The 19556-nt window shown below is 47.4% G+C and overlaps 1 protein-coding gene across 4 annotated transcripts in view; it reads right to left on the bottom strand.

Annotated features, from left to right (window-relative positions):
- Nucleotides 1-3671: 3671 nt before the first annotated feature.
- Nucleotides 3672-19556, bottom strand: part of Myo5c (myosin VC) — a 71112-nt gene continuing 55227 nt past the window's right edge. For 3 of the 4 annotated variants that reach the window (XM_055598580.1, XM_055598588.1, XM_055598596.1), the window contains 12 exons: nt 18579-18672; nt 18069-18132; nt 17799-17967; nt 16207-16294; nt 14613-14711; nt 12813-12967; nt 11664-11753; nt 10764-10914; nt 8947-9229; nt 7409-7583; nt 6981-7061; nt 3672-5077 (listed from right to left, as the gene is read on the bottom strand). In XM_055598580.1, the coding sequence (XP_055454555.1) occupies nt 4925-5077; nt 6981-7061; nt 7409-7583; nt 8947-9229; nt 10764-10914; nt 11664-11753; nt 12813-12967; nt 14613-14711; nt 16207-16294; nt 17799-17967; nt 18069-18132; nt 18579-18672 (1602 nt within the window). In that variant the 3' untranslated portion in view covers nt 3672-4924. Of the gene's footprint in view, nt 5078-6980; nt 7062-7408; nt 7584-8946; nt 9230-10763; nt 10915-11663; nt 11754-12812; nt 12968-14612; nt 14712-16206; nt 16295-17798; nt 17968-18068; nt 18133-18578; nt 18673-19556 lie in introns of those variants that run through there. The other variant, XM_055598604.1, reaches the window with a different exon arrangement.

Genomic DNA, 19556 nt, shown 5'->3' with positions numbered 1-19556 from the left:
GGGACTGCAGCATGGCTCACAGAGCTACCACTTTCAAACTGCTGGGCTTGGCACAAAGGATGAGTTCCAGAGCACAGAAGTGGGCAGGGTTGGTGGCTGTCTGTCGGTAAAGCTCCTCCTGTGTAAGCTTGAAGACTTCACTTTAATCCCCAGAATCCAAGCAAACATGCCAGGGTTTGGGGGTACACTCAGAGACGGGGAGGCAGAGGCAGGCAGATCTCTGGGGCTCACTGGCCAGCCGGCCTAGTCGAAGGCCAGAGAGAAATCCTATTTCAAAAACAAGTAGATGGTACCTGAGGAAGGGTGTCTAAGAATGTTCACATATATGTATGCACATGTGTATTCATGAACATGCATACCCATGAACACGCACACATACAAGCATGTACCCACAAACAGACACCTACACTCATGAATACACACACACACACACACACACACACACACACACACACACACACCATGGACAGATGTGCCAGCAGAGCTTGGGCCCTGGGACTGTCTCTTACTCCCCAGCTCTGCACTCGATGCTGCTAGTCTCAAGGTCAAGCTGAGACATCAGGTAATAGCATTAGGAAGCAACATCACTCAAGTGCATCAGCCCAGGATTTGCTCTCCCAGAAGTAGGTCGGAGAGAGAGAACTGCCCAGAGGAGGAGATTATGTTCTAAGAGGAAACAACTCTCAAGAACTGTAATGAAGGTTAGGGCATCTCCATACACAAAAGCTGTGAAGAAGTAGGTCATGAGGAGAGGAAGGTTTATGGGAAATAAAGAAAAAGAGATCTTGAATGATTGCTAACGGTCCAAGTTTGAATAGAGACGATATTGTTTATCTTAGTCTAAGTTCTAAGACATAGAAGGTGTTTATAATGTTCACTGGAAATAATTAGAAATAGAAGAAAGTGAAAATAACCAACTGTATGTCCTGTGACAGCAGGTCTGGACCCGTTCACACTTCATGTTCTCTTGCAGTGTCTTCACAAGCATAACTAGTTTAAACAACTCCCACGTGGAGAGGCTGGTGAGATGGCTTGGCAGGGAAGTGGAGGTACCTGCTGCCAAGGCTGATAACCTGAGTTCCCAGGACCCTACACAGTGGGAGGAGACAGCTGACTCCCAAGAGTTGTCCTCTGTCCTCGACATGTGTGACACGCTCATGTCCACATACACACATAGCGTAGGTGTAGAATTTTTATACACATAAAATAATGTCATAAAAAATTGGGAGGCGAGGCCGTTAGAGATAGCTCAGTGCCTATGGGATGAGGGGTGACGGGGTCCTCTGAGTTAAATTACAGTGAAGACAGCATGGACATCTTTGTACATTTTAAATGATGACTTTCATGTTGTGCGCATTACATATTTTTGTTGTTGTTGTTGTATTTTTGAGACAGGGTTTCTCTGTGTGTAGCCATGGCCATCCTAGACTCGCTTTGTAGACTAGGCTGACCTGGAACTCACAGCGATCCGCCTGCCTCTGCCTCCTGAGTGCTGGGATTAAAGGCATGTGCCACCACACCTGGCTGAATAAAATTTTTTAAATGTGCAAAATATTTGCAGAGGTACTCCTCGAAGGGGGCTAGTCAAGCCTCACGGGGAAAGTTTACACAGACTCATTTGTCAAAGGCAGAAAACAAAACCACCATGTGACATTATTAGCTATACATGAGAACTCCTTAAATATTTAGTGTGTGTAGAGGTCAAAGGACAATTTTCGGTCGTCAGTTTTCTCCTTCCAACATGTGGGTCCTGAATATCAAACTCCAGCTCTCAGGCTTGGTGCCTTTCCCTGCTCAGCCATCTTGCCGGCTAGGCTAACACAACTAAATTTAAAAAACTGATATATGGGGTCTGGGGAAAGGGTCTCAGTGGTTGAGAGTTGTCACTTCTCCAGAGGGCCTGAGTCCTGTTCCCAAAACCCTTATTTCGAGGCGGACAAATGCTGTTAGCTCTTGTTCCAGGGGATTCAACATCCCCTTCTGGCCTGCAGGCAACTGTCCTATTGTATTCACCCCACACTCCCACTCCCCCACTCCGACACACATAGTTAATAAACAAAAATCCCGATACACAAAGCGTGGGCAAGGATGTGGGAACGTTCTTTCATTGCCAGCGTGGGCATAAAGTGGTACAGCTGTTACGGAGAACTGGCTGGTAGGACCTCTGATTGGTAAACAAACATACAGAGAATGGCTGGGTCGTTGTGTTTGTCCCAGAAATTCTACGCCTGGGTATGTGTTTGACAAAAATGCATACTTATTTCCAAAAACAAAACAAAACAAAATTGTCATCACAGCTTTGTTCGCAAATGGCCCCGAGCTGGAAAAATCTGCCTGTGCGCCAGGAGTGGACAGCAGAATGTAGTAAACTGGATTTGAGGCAGGAGCAGGTGGATCCCACGGACCCATCTTGGTGGCCCATCTGCTCGACCAGCTGCCCTTGGGACTTGGTTGGTATACTGCAGCTGGGCCAACTTTGAAAACTGAATTATTTCACCCATGCTTAAGTTGTTTACAGATGTCAACACTAGTATTTTAAAAAAATCTCTACGATTTTGAAATAAAGTCACGAAGGTTGTAGAAGCATTAGAATATACATATAGAGCAACCAGAACAAAGACACTCCCTGCTGGGCACCTGCCACAGAGAATCCCCGTGACCTTGGTCTATGACGACCCAGGCCGTACAACTGAGAGCCCAAGTTCCCTGAGGTTAAAGAGTTGCTTACCTTACAAAGCAAGGAACACCGGGGGCCGGCTGGGCAGAACGAGGGAGGTTACTGCCGTGGCGTGAAGGTCTGAGCCACTGCTCACCTAATCTCTTTATCTGGACGATGCGGCTCGGGGCCTGCTCCTCCCCATCTGCACACCCGCGCTCACTACGGGCCTCTCACTAACACACACTTGCCTCTAGAACCCTGTGCCTCTCCACGTGATTTGGACCCCTTTCACTCCCGTGGACCCCTTCCTGGACCTGTTTCTCTGCTCCCCGGTGGGTGGAGGAGACAGATTTGACTCATTTGACCTTGTAAATCTGCCCTTGGGAACATGACATGCCCTGCTTTATGTGGCGAGAGCATCTCTTAGTTCTGGCCTTCTTTCCCAACCTTTGCACAAGAGATCAAGGCCCTTTCTCCTCTGTGTATAAACTTGCCGGCATCCTCAAGTCTTTTGTCTCCAAACAAGGTCTCCTCCTACACCAGAACCCTTGCCACCTCCATGGGACCTTGCCAATTCAGTTGCCTCCTGCCACCCTAGCATACAGATAAAATATAGGATAAGACGGGACCCAGCCCTCCAGAACTCACAGGCCGGCAGAAGGCATGGCCAAGGTCACTGGCGTACAACCCAGGTAAATGCTAGAAAGGGGGCACGAATCCCAGGACACGAGATCCAGAACATTAGCATGGTGACTCCTCATGGGGCAGAGGAGGAATAGAGAGGGCACCAAGCAGAAACCCCGGCAACTCCGTCCCGCAGCCCATCCTTTGACAGCCAGGGAGCCCCAGACATCAGCACTCATGACATGCGTACCCCCTCAGGGCTTACATGCTTCAGTGACACACTGTGAACTGTGGGATTCTGACATCTCTCTGTCTCACCCTCTAGAGAGGACACAACGGTGCAGTGAGAAGATCTGTAATCTGCGCTGGCGGAAAGAACTGCATCCGATTTGCTCAATAATTTATTTTATTAAAGTATTATTACTAACGTTCTGTTTCCATCATTTGGGTACAGTTTGAAGAGGCATCAGACATCGGTGCGACGGGGCCCGCGTGTAGGAGGCACTGATTAGCTATCACCCAGTCTCCCCAGAGACCACGTCACAGCTACCGCCTGTGACCGGCAGGCTAGCGGGTGGTCAGGCCATGGGGTGCAGAGTTGGGTCTCAGCTATGGGGCAGGAGTGCCCTTCAAAGGCTCAGTATTCTGAAGGGAAGGACAACAGTTTGGGGAGAGGAGTAGGCAGTTCTTATAAAACGGGGGAAAATCAGATTTCTCAAAAGGGAGAACTCTCCCAAATCTTCATTTTCTTTCATGAAAAAAATTTAAAAAGCACATTAGAACACTGATTAGATAAACTTACGTTGACCGTGTGTGCGTATGTGTGCTGCTGGGGCCAAACTCTAGGGCCAACTGCTCTATCACGGAGCTCTGGCCCCAGAGATAAATCTAGTTTTTAAAAGGAAGAATTCTATTTTAAAAAAAAAAATTATTAAATGAGAGATTATAACAGCTATGTTGGCTGGTGCAGTTTTTAAAACATTCAGAAAAAAATGATGAATGGCATAAAGGTAAGCTTCAATAGTAAATTTGTTTTAAATAGATATATACATGAAATGCTCTCCCTCTTTTTTTTTTTTTTTTCTGAGATAGAGTCTCAGTCTGGGATTACAGGTATGTGCCACCATGCTCAGCTCTCAGACTGAATAATCTCTTAAAAATTAAAGCATTTGGATGAATTGTTTTCTCCTCCAGGGTGTCTTTAGTGAGAAGAGCTAAAAAGCTCTTCCTGCCAGCATCGATGGGGCAAAAAGTCCTTGTTCCAGTGGCCACGTGGGATTTTTTCCTGGATGCTGTAGGCGTGGAACTCACCTGGGGCTTCATAAATGCCTCTGGACTTCAGGGAAACCTTAGAAACTTGGAGAGCCACGGGGCCCCCATATTTTACTCCTGGGTCAGGGGAGGTCCCTGTCATGGAACAGAATAAACAAAGGCACCGGGAACAAAATTGAGCCTTTAGGAGCTGCAGCAATACCACTGAGGTCAGAAGCAAGAGCCTTTGCCAGCCCAGTTGGCAGCACAGCATCCATGGAAGACAGTCTCAAACTGCAGTCCACACAGTCCCCGCTCGGTGGATAACCACGTCCCTCTGCTGGACCTGCCCTCAGGGCTCCAGGGAACCCACAGCCATCTTCTTTCCTGCTACAGTCTCCGGAGAAAGCCGAGCTTGAAGCTGCTGGGGATCTGGGTCATCTCCAGGGCGTGCGGTGAGGCGGTGAAAGGAAACGTGACTTGGAAAAGGTATTTGGTGTCCAGCATCAGCTGTGATGAGTCGCCCCGGTTATTCAGGAGGACCTGATGTCAGGGAACACATGCATTATGGTCAAGAGCCAGAAAACCCAACAGCCCTGTCTCCTCCAGGGAACCCCAGCAACCACAGGAAATGACACCCAGGGTGTTTTAGCACAGAGTTTCGGGGGTGGGGGTTAAGCTCATTAGGGCCTCCAGAGAATAGGCACCTGATGCTTCATTCCAAAAGATATTCTCTGTAGGACAGACTGACTATAAATCTGTTTTTACTTACCCTTCTTTAAAAATTACATTTATTCATTTTTCTCTCTCTGTGTGTATACATGTGACGACCAAAGGACAGCTTGTTGGAGTCTGTTTTCTACCATATGGTTCTTCAACCGTAAAGGGTCAGGGGGCAAGGGTCAGGGGGCAGGGCAAACTCAGGTCTCTGGACTTGGCAGCAAGCCCCTTTACCTGCTGAGCCATCTTGCTGGCACATTTTATTATTATGTATACATCAAGGTTTAATTCTAAGCCCACACATGATGGGCATCTCAAGTTTTATGTTTTTATTGAATCCATTTGTTTCTTTATTATCTGAATATTTTTTGGTTTCAGGATTGCTTTCTACTCTTTACATTTAAAAAAATTGCCAATTGTGGTGGCACACACCTTCAATCCCAGTACTTGGGGAAGCAGAGGCAGGTGGATCTCTGAGTTCAAAGCTAGCCTGGTTTACAGTGCCAATACAGCAAGGGCTACACAGAGAAACCCTGTCTTGAGAAACCAAATAAACAGACAAACAGACAGACACATACATACATTTTCTGAAATTAAAAATTTTTATGTGTATGTTTGTCTGTATTCCACATGTGTGCATTACCCACAAAGGCCAAAAGGAGGCATCAGAGTCCCAGGAGCTGGAGTTGCAGGCAAAAGTGAGACTCAAGACATGGTGCTGGGAATTGAACTTGTGTCCTTTGAGAGAGCAGCAAGCGCTCTTAACTGCTGAGCCATTTCTCCAGTCTTACATTATACTCTTAACTAATATGAGGACTCCAAAGAGCTTTTGTGCATGTGGGTATAATTAATGATATTTTACCATATTAGTAACTGAAACAATATTTAAATAGTAATAGATTTGTTAAACTGAACATAACATTTTTGTTGAAAAGTAGCTGTGTTTTCATAATGATAAGCAAAAATAAAAAGACAAGACAGCGAGAAGCAGGGCAGCTTTCCATTTTGTGAACCTCTCCATGTCTGACCTGCTGGGAGACTTACATGTGCCCCTTGCTTCCGTATTTAGTGTGCTGGGATAAGTGGCTCTGGATTAAGTACCAGGGAATGCTATCTCATACAGGCACAGCTCTGCAAAAGGCAAAGGTTTTGCACACCCCTGACAGGGACTCCAGGACCCCCAGATCTCCCTAGTTTACTGGGAGAGAGACTTTGGGGGTGATCACAGAAAAGTGGGTCTGCAGGTCTGTTTCCATTGGGCTCTGCCCATTTGCACTGCTTCTCAAAACCAGCTGAGGAGTGACACGGCTCAGTGGAAGGGAACTTGCTGCCGAGCCTGACAACCTGAGTTCGATCCCAGGGACCCACAAGACAGATGGCCATAAGCTGCAAGCTGTCCTCTGACCTCTATTCACACATCGTGACATTCAGGTACAAACCCTGGGGCAGACATGCACGCGCGCGCGCACACACACACACACACACACACTGTCTTTAAAAAAGGAGTAGCTGAAGGTCAGATTCGGTTAATATGTTTCTATTCCCTTCCTATCAGGACTGAAACAAGTTAAAAAAAAAACAAAACAAAACACTTGCTGTCATTGAGCTGGTGTTTCCCATGCTTGGGGCCTCTGCTTTAATCCTGGCCTGCCTCATTTTAGTGGAGTATCAGTGTCCCACAGAGTGAATGAGAGGTCAGATTAGCATGGTCACATAAAGATCTCACCTGTACTTTGCGGACAAAGGACGGAGTGACTCTCTTCTCGAAGTCATCGATAGGCGTGTATGAATTAAGGATCTTTATGATCTGTGAACATTAGAAAAGAACAAACAGTTCCGGACAAAGCAGCTCACGAGGTTCTCTGGGTCCATGTGTTGCCTACTCCCAAGAGGACAGAAAACAGCACAGGGTAGGGAGTGCAGCACAGGACGACCACCCAGAAGACAGTGAGGCCCGCTCCCCTCCCAGCCCCTGCCCATCTTAGTGCACGCATACATATTTATGCCTTGCAGGCTGCAACCAGGATCCACCCAATAGTTATCAGGGAAAAGAGAAGTCACGCAGGTCAGGTGCGTCTCACAGCCAGCTGGGGAAATGACTGCCTCGGGATCTGCCCATCATGGTCCAGAGAGGGGCTGGGCCAGCCCACTCACCTGCACAGCGGAGAGGGAGGTGCAGCATTCTGAGATCTCCTTGGCGTCGCTGTCTGTGGTCTTCTTGACCTGGAGTAACCAGGCCGCCTGGGAGAGGGGCTCCAAGGTCTCCTTGGCTAAACTGTTCTGCAAATTCTTATCTTTAAGCCACTCTTCTAAATAGCTGATATTGCACCTGGAGAAAAGGCAGAGGGCACCTCAGGGAAGATGGTCAAATCCCTCAGCGTGTCCTAGAAGCCGGCAGAGCTCACTACATGCTTTGGGGCAAAGTCCAGCAATCTCTCACTTATAACAGGAGGGCAAGGACCAGGAGACAGCTTTCCAGATCACGGGAGATCTGTCTCGTTGCCTCTGGGATCTGTAGACATCGTGTTCACATACACATACCCCGACATGGACATACACATACACACACACACACACACACACACACACACACACACATACACACACAGTTGAAAAACAATAAAAATAAATCGCTAAAAAGAAAACAACACCCTACATAAACCTAAATAAATAGTGAATTACATTAAATTAAAACAGCCTAAATTCCTCAATTAAAGAAGCTCACATGGTCAGACAGCATTGAAAAAGAAAATTCTCTGGCCTGGGCTGGAGAACCGGCTCAGCAGTTCCGATCCATCCCTGCTCTTGCAGAGGACCTGTGCTGGCTTCCCAGCACCCACACTAGCAGCTCACAACTGTCTGTAACTCCAGCTCCAGACCAGCAGTTCTCAACCTTCCTAACGCCGCGACCCTTTAACATAGTTAATCATGTTGCGGTGACCCCCCCCAACTAGAAAATCATCTCGTTGCTACTCCATAGCTGTGATTTTGCCACTGTTATGAACCGCAATATAAACACCGAATATGCTGCCATTGTGAAAAGTTGGTTTAGGGGTCGCGACCCAGTGGTTGAGAACCTCTGTTTTAGAGGCTTCTGATCCCTTTCTGACCTCTGTGGGCATTATAGTGACACATACACATTCCTCCCAAACAAGTAATTCAAAAACAAAGTCTTAAACAATCACTGAGACACTTGCATGCACTAGCTGCAAGAAACTTAGCTCAAATAACGCCATCGGTATGTTAAAAGTAAGTGGATAGAAAAAAAGGTTATGAAAACATTAATCAAATAAATCTGGTGTGGCTATAATAATTAAAAAAAAAAGGCTTCTGAGAAAAGAAAATTACCAGGAAGGGACAGCAGGACATTACATAACCGCTTCCTCAGTGCATCTGTCCTCCGCTGCTTGTGACTAAAAGATTGGTGTCTTGGACTACTACTAGGCCGTTTTGAGCCTCTCGGCATTTTGCTGGGTTCTCTACCTTGACCGGGCCAGTCACGTGGAAACTTAGAATCCACAACATACTGATACCATTCTCACAGGCCAGACCCTCAGGTGGGCAGTGGAGTGTGTGAAAGCGTTGCTGTGGGGCCACCGGCAAACCAACACTCAAGAGGCTCCGGGAAAGGCAGGCAGGGTCTGCCACCGGGGACCTGGCCTCTCTGAGGGGGCCCGGCGTGTGGGTCTTACCTGATCTGCATCCCTTTCCTGCAGGAGCACATGTCCTTGCGCAGGAGGAGGCTGTTGAGCGTCACGGCCCCTATCAGGTAGAAGAGCTGCTTGACCGCCTGCCTCACAAGCTCGGGGTCCAGGCCGTTCTGCCTCATGGTGCTGTAGAAGTAGCTCAGCTGCTGCAGGACGGACGTCATGGTGTAGGCGTCTGTGTCGTCGATGCTGGAGGAGCGCTTCCGGAAACCAGTGGGCTTCAGGCCGGAAATGCCCTGCAGGCTCTCGTACTCCAGCATGCCTGGCACTGCGGGGAAGGGAGGAAAGCTCCTTTCACAGGGGTCGGCCCCGTGTCTGGTTCTCCTAGTGGGTATATTTGTGATAGAGAGCTGTGGGGAGTGTCGAGATAAGCCTTATGGAGGCCGATAAAAGGGCGAGTGAGGCGTCCGCGGCTCCTCCGGCTCCTCGAACGATCCTGATCCACTGCACACAGTGTTCATCTGCTAGGGACTCCTAGCACACTAGTGAAGTCTCAAAATGGACCCGAGGCTAGAGCTTCCCCTTCTTTCCGGAAGTCTCCTGAGGTGACCTTGTGCCCCCACATTTCCTTAATAGTTGCACCGACCTGACTGATTGTCATTGGTGCTTGAGGCTAGAATGGGATGGTCTGATTGGGTCATATAAAGGTTTATACACTGCACAATAAAGTTAGATCTGCACCTTGAGCCCAGTCTCAGGAGTCTGAGTCCCGGGATTCTGTGTGGGCTCCCTCGCCACTCATATCCTGATCCCCACAGAGCGAAGTGGCTAATCTCGGTTGTGAGCTCGATGGGAGCTAGAATTACCTAGGAGACACACTTTCGGGTCTGTCTAGGCATTCTCTAGAATTAGGTAAATGAAATGGGAAAACCCACCCTGAGTGTAGGTCAGCGGCATTCATGCCCTGGGGTTCTGGACCAAATAAAAGGCAAAAGCCTTCTTAACTCCTGTGATCATCTGCTCTGCTTCCTCACGGGGGGAGCCTTACTGGCAGCTGCCTCACGGTCCCACCAGTGGCCATTCTTAACTTGGAGGACTGTTTCCTTAATCTGTGAGCCAAAGTAAACTCGTCCTATGTTTCTTTTGACATAGAAACAACAACAACAACAAAAAGTACTAACCTTTTTTAAAAAAAGAACTGAGTATTTTTGGGGTGCCAGAGTATGCTAGGGCATAGACCACAGTTTACAGAAGGGCAGGGGTACCTCCTGGAGGCTTGAGACAGTGCCCCCATGGGAGAGAAATCTAGCTAACAGTGTGTAGCTCAGGGGCTGGGAATCATCAAAGCCTGAGGTATGGAAGCCTGAGGTATATAAAATGAACAGCGTAAGTTCTCCACAGAGTTTCCTTCAGGAAAAGGCATCTTTACGCAAAGAAGATGGTCAACTGTGTGTTATTGTTTACGGAGTCACTTTAAGGAAGCAAAGAGTGAAGAGGTAGACCCTTATGGGGATTATTGTTGTCTTAGTGTTTCAAGCTGTGTTATTCATAATCACACATAAATCACACACGAAGTTTCTATTTTTAGAGGCCCCTTGGGCTGGGGTTGTAGCTCAGCTGGTAGAATGCTTGCCTAGTATGCATGAAGCCTTGGTTTGGTTCTCAGGCACGGTGGCATATGCCTGTGATCCCAGTACTCAGGAGATGCAGGCAGAAGAATCATGAGTTCAAGAAGACCTTCCTGGGCTATAGTTACATATCAAGTTGAAGGCCAGCAGAGGCTACAGGAGACCCTGTCTCAAATCAAACAAACAGCTTCGCTGTTTCTGTAAGTATCCTTCAGCCATTAATTCTCTTCTTACCTATTATGGGCTGGATGTTGTTTGCCATCACAGTGATGAACTGATGATAGATCCGTATAGCCACATCACTCATAATCTGCCTGTATTCTGTAAGATCAAAATTGTTCAAGCAGTTCTTATTCTGCTGTGGGCTGTTATACTTCATGAATTCCTGAAAGCAATTTGAGCACAAACATGAGAGTGCTGTGGACAAGAAGGAAGTTGAAATACTGTCTATCCTAAGGATGTTATAATCGGCCTCTAGGGTAACTGCTGCAGCTTAAAACTTAATCTCTGCTTCTAAATGAGCTCTTCTAGTTATTTTGTATGACAAAATAAGAAAAAAGGCAATTTATTGTATGGTCTCAGCCAGTCACACCTGGAATCACAGCACTGCTTTTGAAGCAGAGAGCTACAGAGACAGATACCTAAAAGCCACTCTGTTGTTCTAGTTCAGTGAAAAATGCCCCAAGCGAAGCTTGAAGGAGAACACCTTCATGGTGTCAGTTCCTGGAAGAAGAGTTGGGGTGCAGGGGTCATCTACTTATGGATTATGGATGAACAGAGCCCTCTAGAGAAAACAGTTAGAAAGACAAACCAGAGGTTATATTTTGGGGCATCATACTGAAATCCACAGAAGGTCCCCATCAGGAGGAAACAAGACAATCTCATCTATTGATTTGACAGCTTATTAGCCAAAGCCCCACAAGGGCTTCCTGGAGTTTCCAGCATGAACATCCAGGCACAGAACAGGTGGTAGGCAGATCGGCTCCCTAGGTGAAGAGGAGGCCAGCAAGATGGCTGGCACAGAGGCTGTGTGGACTGCGGAGCAGGGTACCCTGGTTACTAATGTATGCCTCTGTGAGCCAGGTCCTGAGGTGGTCCTAGGTTGCCAGCAGCAGGACAGGTGTGTGTCCCTACCTCTTCTCCACTGTACTGCTTCAGGCAGTTGAGGAAATGGCAAGTGTTGGAAAGCCAGAAGGACAGCATCTCCAAATCTTCAAGATGTTCCTTAGGCAAGAGAAGACAATGTTGGATGGGCATGGTGACACACACCTTTAATCCCAGCACTTGGGAGGCAGAGGCTGGTAGATCTCCCAAGTCTGAGGCTGGAATGGGCTACACAGTGAATCTCTGTGTCAGCAAACAAACATAAGAATAAGCTCAGCTGGTAACTGCTGATCTGTGTGCCATGCGAATGTAGGTTCCTCTCCACATGGTAGCCAACTGTCTAAGTACCTGGTCTAAGTAGCCATCCAGTCTGCTAAGTACAGATGGGGAGGGGTATTTACCACACTGAATAGAATCTGGAGTCCCGAGTAACTGTGTGGAGAAGAGCCGCCCTCCAACCTGGATGAGTCATTACGGGAAAGTTAGGATTACCAGAAGGCCCTCTATCTTCTTCAACACACTGTATATTCGGGGTTGGGGTGGGCTGGGAGGGGTCTTAGCTACAGTATTTTAACCTTACAAAGTCACCAACCTAAGGAGCGCATAGTTCTTCTTTTCCAAACCAGGAAAAACAGTAATAATAACATTTTAATTTAAAAATTTATTATATATATGAATATGTGTGTGTGTGTGTTTTATTTACATGTGTGCAGTGTCCATGGATGTTAAAAGAGGGCATCAGATCAGAACCCTTGGAATTGGAGTAATGAATGTAGATTGGAGTTACCATGTAGATTCTGGGAATTGAACCCACGGTCCTCTGCAAAAGTAGCCAGAGCTCTTAACCACTGAGCCATCTCTCCAGGCCTAACAACAATGTTTTAGGAAGGAGAATAATATACTTGTCAATGGAAGAGAGGAATAATTTCCCGTTTTCCCTACTGCTACACTGATGGACCATACATCCCTTGCACATGAGGGGATGGAGAGGTGAGGGTGATGGCTACAAACTGTATCCTCTCCCTAAGTCTTTGCGGCCTACTGGCAGGGCCTCATCCATTTGTCTTTCCTTAGTATCTTTCCTTCTTCAGGGAAGAAAACTAAGGGTGGACAAAGGCCGGGTGTCGGGTGGTTTCCCAGAACTGTTTCCAGATCAGGTACCATGTCAAGGACCCCTACCTTCACCACGTGCTTGATGCCGTTAATGGCACTGTTCATGAGTGATTTGAGCATGTTGGCATCGTTTAGGGAGTCTGCGTATCGCACACACATGAACAGGATGTGAGCTGGCAGCCCGGGGATCATGTTCACCACCACACCTCGGGGCTTCAGGTCTGTAGTAGAAAGAAACATGCTCTCAGATGCTGGTAAGCCCTCCTCCTATGACTGCTGGGGGCGGGGTGGGATGGGAGATGGGGAGGGGGTGGGGGTCCTGGCCTCTCTGTGCTTGGGTGAGGCCTGAGAGTACAGGTATGTCTTCTCTCTCTGAGAAATTCAATATGGGTTTTTACTTGGCAAAAGTACAAGGGGGCCACTGGCTCCCCTCACACCTCATCTGTAAAGGGCTCCCACTCTTAAGAGGCCAGATAGCAGAAAGAAGTTGTAATTTTCCCTGGTGTGGAGGCTCTAGGCATTGCACCTCCAATAAAAGAAAGGAACCCAAGCCCCAAGGTACCTCACCCAATCCCTTTGATAAGGATGGAAGCAATCTCAAGCCTCGGGAAGTTGTTTTGAATAGAGACACTAGTGACCAGTAATACTGCAGAGGGGACAAGCTAGCCTCAGGATAAAAGATGTCAGAGAGGTGCTGGAGAGATACTCAGAGCTTAAGGGCACTGGCTGCTCTTGCAGAGGACCCAGTTCGGTTCCCAGTACCCGTATCGTGGCTCACAGCTATTTGTAACTCCAGTTCCCAGGGATCTGACCACCTTTTCTGGCCTCCATGAACGCCAAGAATACACATGGTTCACATAGAGACCTATATACACGCAAGTAGACACTCACACACATTAAATAAAGTCTTAAAGAGAGAGATGTCAGCGAGAAAGAGCAGGGATGAAGAGGGAAACCTCACAAAAAAACCCAGCACCCTTCTGTGGCTGAGTTACGACAGAGATCCCTCTGTGTCAAGGCAGGTGGGGCAGTGTTAGGGTTTGAACCTGAAGTGTCCCTTATAAACTTACGCTTTGAGTGCTTGTTTCCCAACTAGTGGTGCTCTTTGGGGAGGCTGGTACCTCCCTGGTGAAATTAGGTCATTAGGGGCGGGCCTTCAAAGAAGGACACCAGTCCCTGCTGTTGTCTCTGTTTCCAGCTGCTGTGCGTGAACAGGTTTCACTGCACGCTCTCAGCACCAGGAACTCAGTCTGCCCCACCATGCCAAAATAAACCTCTCTTCCAGTTGTTTCCGTCAGGCATTTTGCTAGCAGTGACTGAAAAGTAAGCAATAGCCTGATGCTCTTTTTGGGGCTTGGGAATTCGAGATAGGGTTTCTCCCTGTAGCCCTGGCCATCCTAGAACTCACTGAATAGACCAGGCTGGCCTTGAACTCAGAGATCCACCTGCCTCTTCCCCTGAGTGCTTGGATCCTAGGTATGCCTGATTATGTCCAGGACTAGGAACTGCATCTTCCACCCTGACCCTACGATGAGACCTGTGAGAAGGCTGGGGTAGTGGTTCTTAGCTGAGGTTCATTTTGGTTCCCCAAAGGACACTGGCAGTGCTGTAAACAACGGAGTTGATGCCAGTTTCTGGTGTAGGCAGAGTCATGCTATGTGCTGCTGCGGTTTACAGTGCAAACCCCTGTCCCTCGATCAAGAATCACTGAGTCAGTTAGCGCTGAAGCCAGGAAGCTTCAAGCTTGGGAAGAAGCCATGAAGGAAGAGAGAAGAGAAAGGACAGCCCCTGCCTAGGACTTTTTGAGCTGTCTGATGTTCAAGTTCTCAAAGAGAAAGCATAACCCAGAGATCTGGGTTTGACTACCAAGAATGAGGTTTTGAATGAGCTTGGCCTCATCTTCTTTCTTGTATTCCAGCATTCCAAGGTACTCCTTGGGTCCTGAGGGCAGGTACACATTGTTGGCTGTAGACAGAGGCAAATGGTAAGCTACATCCACAAAACCCACAATCCCCGGTTTCACAGTGAAGATACTGGTGGGTTCACCCTGCCCCTGAACTGCTGTGGCTGGCAGCTCTGTTAGAGCTGTGCGGTGCGTTAGCTTTCTCCCTACAGTGAGCATGGCCATTGCTGAAAAGACTGAGATGTCCTTGAATGAGTTCCTGATGCATCTCCAACACGGCAGGGAGGGAAAGAAACCCAAGTTATTGCCCTGATGTCGTCTACTGGGAAGGACACAAGACTCAGGGACCAAGTTTGAGTCACAGGGTCTTGACCACAGGGGTGGGCAGGAATGCTAATCTCCAAAGGCTCCTGCGTTAACCACCACAAATTTTGTGGTAGGAATGGTAGGTTGCTAGGTTTGGGGGTACTGTGTTACACAATGACGGATAACTGACACAGGCAGAAAAGAGTTCTGATTCAAATGTGTTGAGTTGTAAGAAAGTAGTTAAAGAGACAAAATGAATCAAGGGCTCAGGACAAGAAGTGAGGATTAAAAATGGGTTTGGGTGGACATTATACAGAGAATGTAGCCCATTATTTTGTTCATCTACTCATTTTTTGTTCATCTAACCATCTTCCATCTATCTTACATTCATCATCCACCTATCTTCTATCCATCATCTATCTAATTTATCAATCATCCATCCATCCATCCATCCATTCACCGATTCCAACAGTAGAGATATAAAGGATAGGATATCCAGACCTTGTCCCTGTTAACATGGGACAAATTGGCATATAACATCTATTACTGAAGAGGAAAGAGCCTCAGTTCAGCAGAAGAGTTTCCAGGTCAGCAGCTGTGTCTGCCTCTATTTCAAATTTAAGTAGTAGAGTATCTAAGAATAAAGGAGGTCTTCAAAGGAACAAGCATGGAAAAAGAAAGAGATGGCTCCAGGTATAGCCTGTGCAAGCAAGGCTGGGATGAAGAGGAAAAGTAAAGAGCAAAATTGTGAAGAACACGAGAAAAGAGCAGAAGGCTAGCATGGACACAGACTCCAAAGCAGAAAGGAAAGAAGGCTGTGGTTCCTTCCATTGGGCTTCATGGGGACAGGCTACACACGTCATTCAGCTGAGGTCAGGATGTCATGGCTGTCTTCTTTCTTTTTCTCTCCGCTAATAAGAATTGAGATACTGATCTGTCTGTGAGAGGTAGTCTTCAAAATGACTGATTGGACACTCCTTTACAATCTCATCTTGAAACTGTGGAACTAACAGAAAGGGGATAATGTATTTGTTTTAGGGTATCTCTTGAAATGACGTGAGTGTGCCCAGTATCTGACGCAGTAAGCATTTATGCCTTGCAGGCTCTTTAGCTCATCCCTAAGTCCTAAACCTGAAAAACTGAGCTTCATTCCTTTGGGCTCTGTGTGCTTTGGACAAGGCAGAGGCCACACACTTCTGAATACAGTGTCTTACGCAAAAGCTTAAAAGAATGAGAGTGTTCCCCTCCTACCTTTTTCGATTGTCTTGGTCAGAGTCTTGACTTGATCCTGTAGCTTTTTAATCATTCTGTCCTTCATGTCTAACTCTTCTTCAAGATCCTGCAAGAAACCCAAAGATACAAGGACTTAGAGGCATCTTCTTTGGGTTTGGTTTTGTTAATGGCATTATGGAGCTCTATTTCACATACTGTAAAATTCACTCACATACATGATTTGCATAGCGGCCGCTTTCTGTATTATCCAGTTCCTGATATTTCCAAGGTACCCTCAAAGAATGCTACGTCTGGGCTGACTCAGAGGGTCAAGAAGCTTCAAGCCTGATGCTCTGAGTTCAATCCCAAGTACCCACATGCTGGGTCCTTCAGGTTGTACACATGTAGACACGCGCACGTGCACACACACACACACTCACACAGTCCTTGTTAGCTTTTTGCTAACTTAACATCAGCTACAGTCATTTGGGAGGAGAGAACCTCAATTCAGAAAATGTCCCCACCAGCTTGAACTATGGGGAATTTTCTTTATTAATGATTGATGTTGGAGGGTCCGCCCCATTGTGGGTGGTATCACCCCTGGGCAGGTGGCCCTGGAGGATATAAAAAAGCACGCTGAGCAAACCACCACCAGAAAGCCAGGAAGCAACGTTCATCCAAGGCTGTGTTTCAGGTTCTGCCTTGAGTTCCCTCCATGACAGACTGATGTATAACTGTAAGCGGAAATGAACCCTTTTCTCCCCAGGTGGCCTTTGGTCATGTTGTCTTATCCTATCAATAGATAACCTTAAACAAGACACATACAAACATAATTTTTAAAAGTGTAAAAACCCTGTATCCTTGATCTGTCGCTCGTTAGTTTATTTTATGCGGTCACTCATTTCACTATGGCTGCGGGTTTGCCTAGTCTAGACATTCTACACCAAGGAAATCACACAAGATGTGGTATTTTACTTCTGATACTTCCATATAACAACGTTTTTCATATGGCTGATATCCCTTTTTACTACTTCTTACTTTATGGATATAGTACATCTTTATCTATATCCCTTGGTTATAAGTTAATGTCCAACACAGACTTTAAAAACAAGAGCATGGGAAATGGGCTTTTTTGGATGTCAGAAGAAGGCACCAGAAGATTGCCCTAACATTTGGGTGTGGCTGTCCATTTCCTTCCTCGCCCATGCTGAGTTTGACTTACATACTGGGAGGGTCCCAGGTACCCAGAACTATCTCTTATAAAGGGCATAGAGTGTTTCAGTTCTTCTGAAAGCGACTACCTGTTATTTTGTCCTGTTTCTTTACGACAGGATCTCACGTTCTCAAACTCCCTTCAGGGATGACCTTTAACTTCCGACTCTCCTGCCTCCACCTCCTGAGTGCTGGGATCACAGGCACTCACCACTTGGCCGGCCTGTGCAGTTCTGGGGAGGGCAAGCCCTCTACCGCTGAGTTTTATCACCACACAATCACCTGTCTTTGAGGTAAGGACACAGCGTGCTCTGACAGAAGGCCTTCTGGTCCCCAGCTGTTAGTCTCATTCCGTAGGTGGCAAGCTCCCTCCACTCAGCGCACCACCACACAGGCAGCCAACCATCCCTACTCCTCACCCTGTTTTCCAAAGACAGCCGAGATGCCTCTTGTTGGAGAGGACTCTTGACGTCTCCCTCAGCTTCTGGTTGCTTCTTCGGGAACTCTCTGGCCTCCTGCAGTTCTTGGATCTTACCCATCAGCCCCTCTTTCCCTTCAGGAGGCATTTCACCGTGTGCTTCCAGGGCCCTGAGGAAGGGACAAGGTGCTCTGGGCATCGGCGTGACCACCCCGGCGTTGATGACTGCACAGATAGGAGAGCACTGGCCAGTTCCCACCAGAACACTCACTTGCCCTGTATTCCCTCCTCCTCTCGGACTCGAGGTAGGTGGCTGAACGGCTCTTCCAGCTTTCCTGTTGTGAGAGACCCGTCAGTGCTGTGGCCAGCCGTATCACTGAGTTCTAACTTGGGGTTGCCATTATTTTCACAGATCGAAGGCTCTAACCCGTATCTAGTCAGAGGCTAGGTTTTATTTGGTCTGAACAAAGCTTAGTTTTTTTTTTTTTAACGCATTACTTAAGAATGACATTTTATATGAACATCACCTTTCTAGATTTTCCTTAAAAATAGTAATAGCATCCCAGGCTACATTCCCACTGTGCCAGACACCACTGGAACTTGAAGGAAGCCGTTCCCTTTAATACCCCACCCATTCTTGCCTTCCACCCAGCTCACCTTGTACCCCGTTGTTACCTGCCGGACCCTAGAGACCACAGCTTAATGTCCCAATGCCGTGGCTTCCTGTGCATTTCCTAGATGCTTGAGTCTCTAAGAGCAGGACCTGGATGATTCCAATTACCTTCCATCTTCTCAGCCTGCTCCTTCAGGCGGCATTCAAGATCCTGCTTCTGCCTCTCCAGCTCTGAAATCTGCTGCTTAAAGTCTGGGATCATCTTCAGGAAAGAGAGAAAACTATTAGAATTTTTAATGGATAAGTTTGGATTTTTGCGCTCTCCAAAATGGACACTCACCCATCTCCTTGTCTAGCTTGTGGAATGCACAGCTGTGTAAAAGGCCTGCTGAGGTACTAGCATTCGCTGACATTACATCCCCTCCTCCCTCATCTGAAGACCTATGCAGTGGGCTCAAGAAATCCCAGCATGCTCAGAGAGAACAGTTCTCACATGGCTAGCCTGGGAAGGAAAGAGGTGCACTGTGGGAGAGAAAAGGTGCCCTGTGCTGAGTGGCACCAAGGACTACAATGCCATCTCACCCAGAAGAGGACGCACTATCGGAGATCATTCTGCAGCTGGAATTGTCCAGGACTCTTCCACAAGCCCCTCTCCTTTGTTGTGTATCTTTTTGAATGCCCATCCCTTCCTCACCCAGTCAGGTAAGAAGAGTTTTTCTATTCTCTAAGTTTATACCAACACCCAGGCCTCTGAAGCCCAAAGAAAGAATACTTCTAATTAGATCTCACTGTCAGTCCCTCATCAGCGTTTATCTCAGAAATACAGAAGCCTAGGAAGGCCCTTAACTGGGGCACAGGGCCCGCTCCCGTTTGCTCCCTGGGGGGGGTAGCTCTGGGAGTCCCAAGTTATGGTTAGAGAAGGAGCAAAGAAGCAAAACAGCAGCAGCTAGTGAGCTGGAAGAAGGAGCCTTGAGGAGTGTGATCCTCTGGAGCCCCAGAGGCAGGGGAGCAGCCAGTGTTGCCACAAATTGCCAAGGGGCTTGTGACAGAATGGGGTGATTGCAGAAAAAATAAAGGATGTGTGGAAGAATGGTTAATGACCTTGAAAAGACCTATCAACTCAAAGAAACAGGATGGTGAGTGCAG

The sequence above is a fragment of the Psammomys obesus genome, unplaced genomic scaffold (assembly GCF_907164565.1).
Source record: "Psammomys obesus unplaced genomic scaffold, mPsaObe1.curated_primary_1811, whole genome shotgun sequence".
Classification (NCBI taxonomy): domain Eukaryota; kingdom Metazoa; phylum Chordata; class Mammalia; order Rodentia; family Muridae; genus Psammomys; species Psammomys obesus.
Note: the sequence above shows the minus strand (reverse complement) of the source record. Positions and strands in the feature narration are given on the sequence as shown.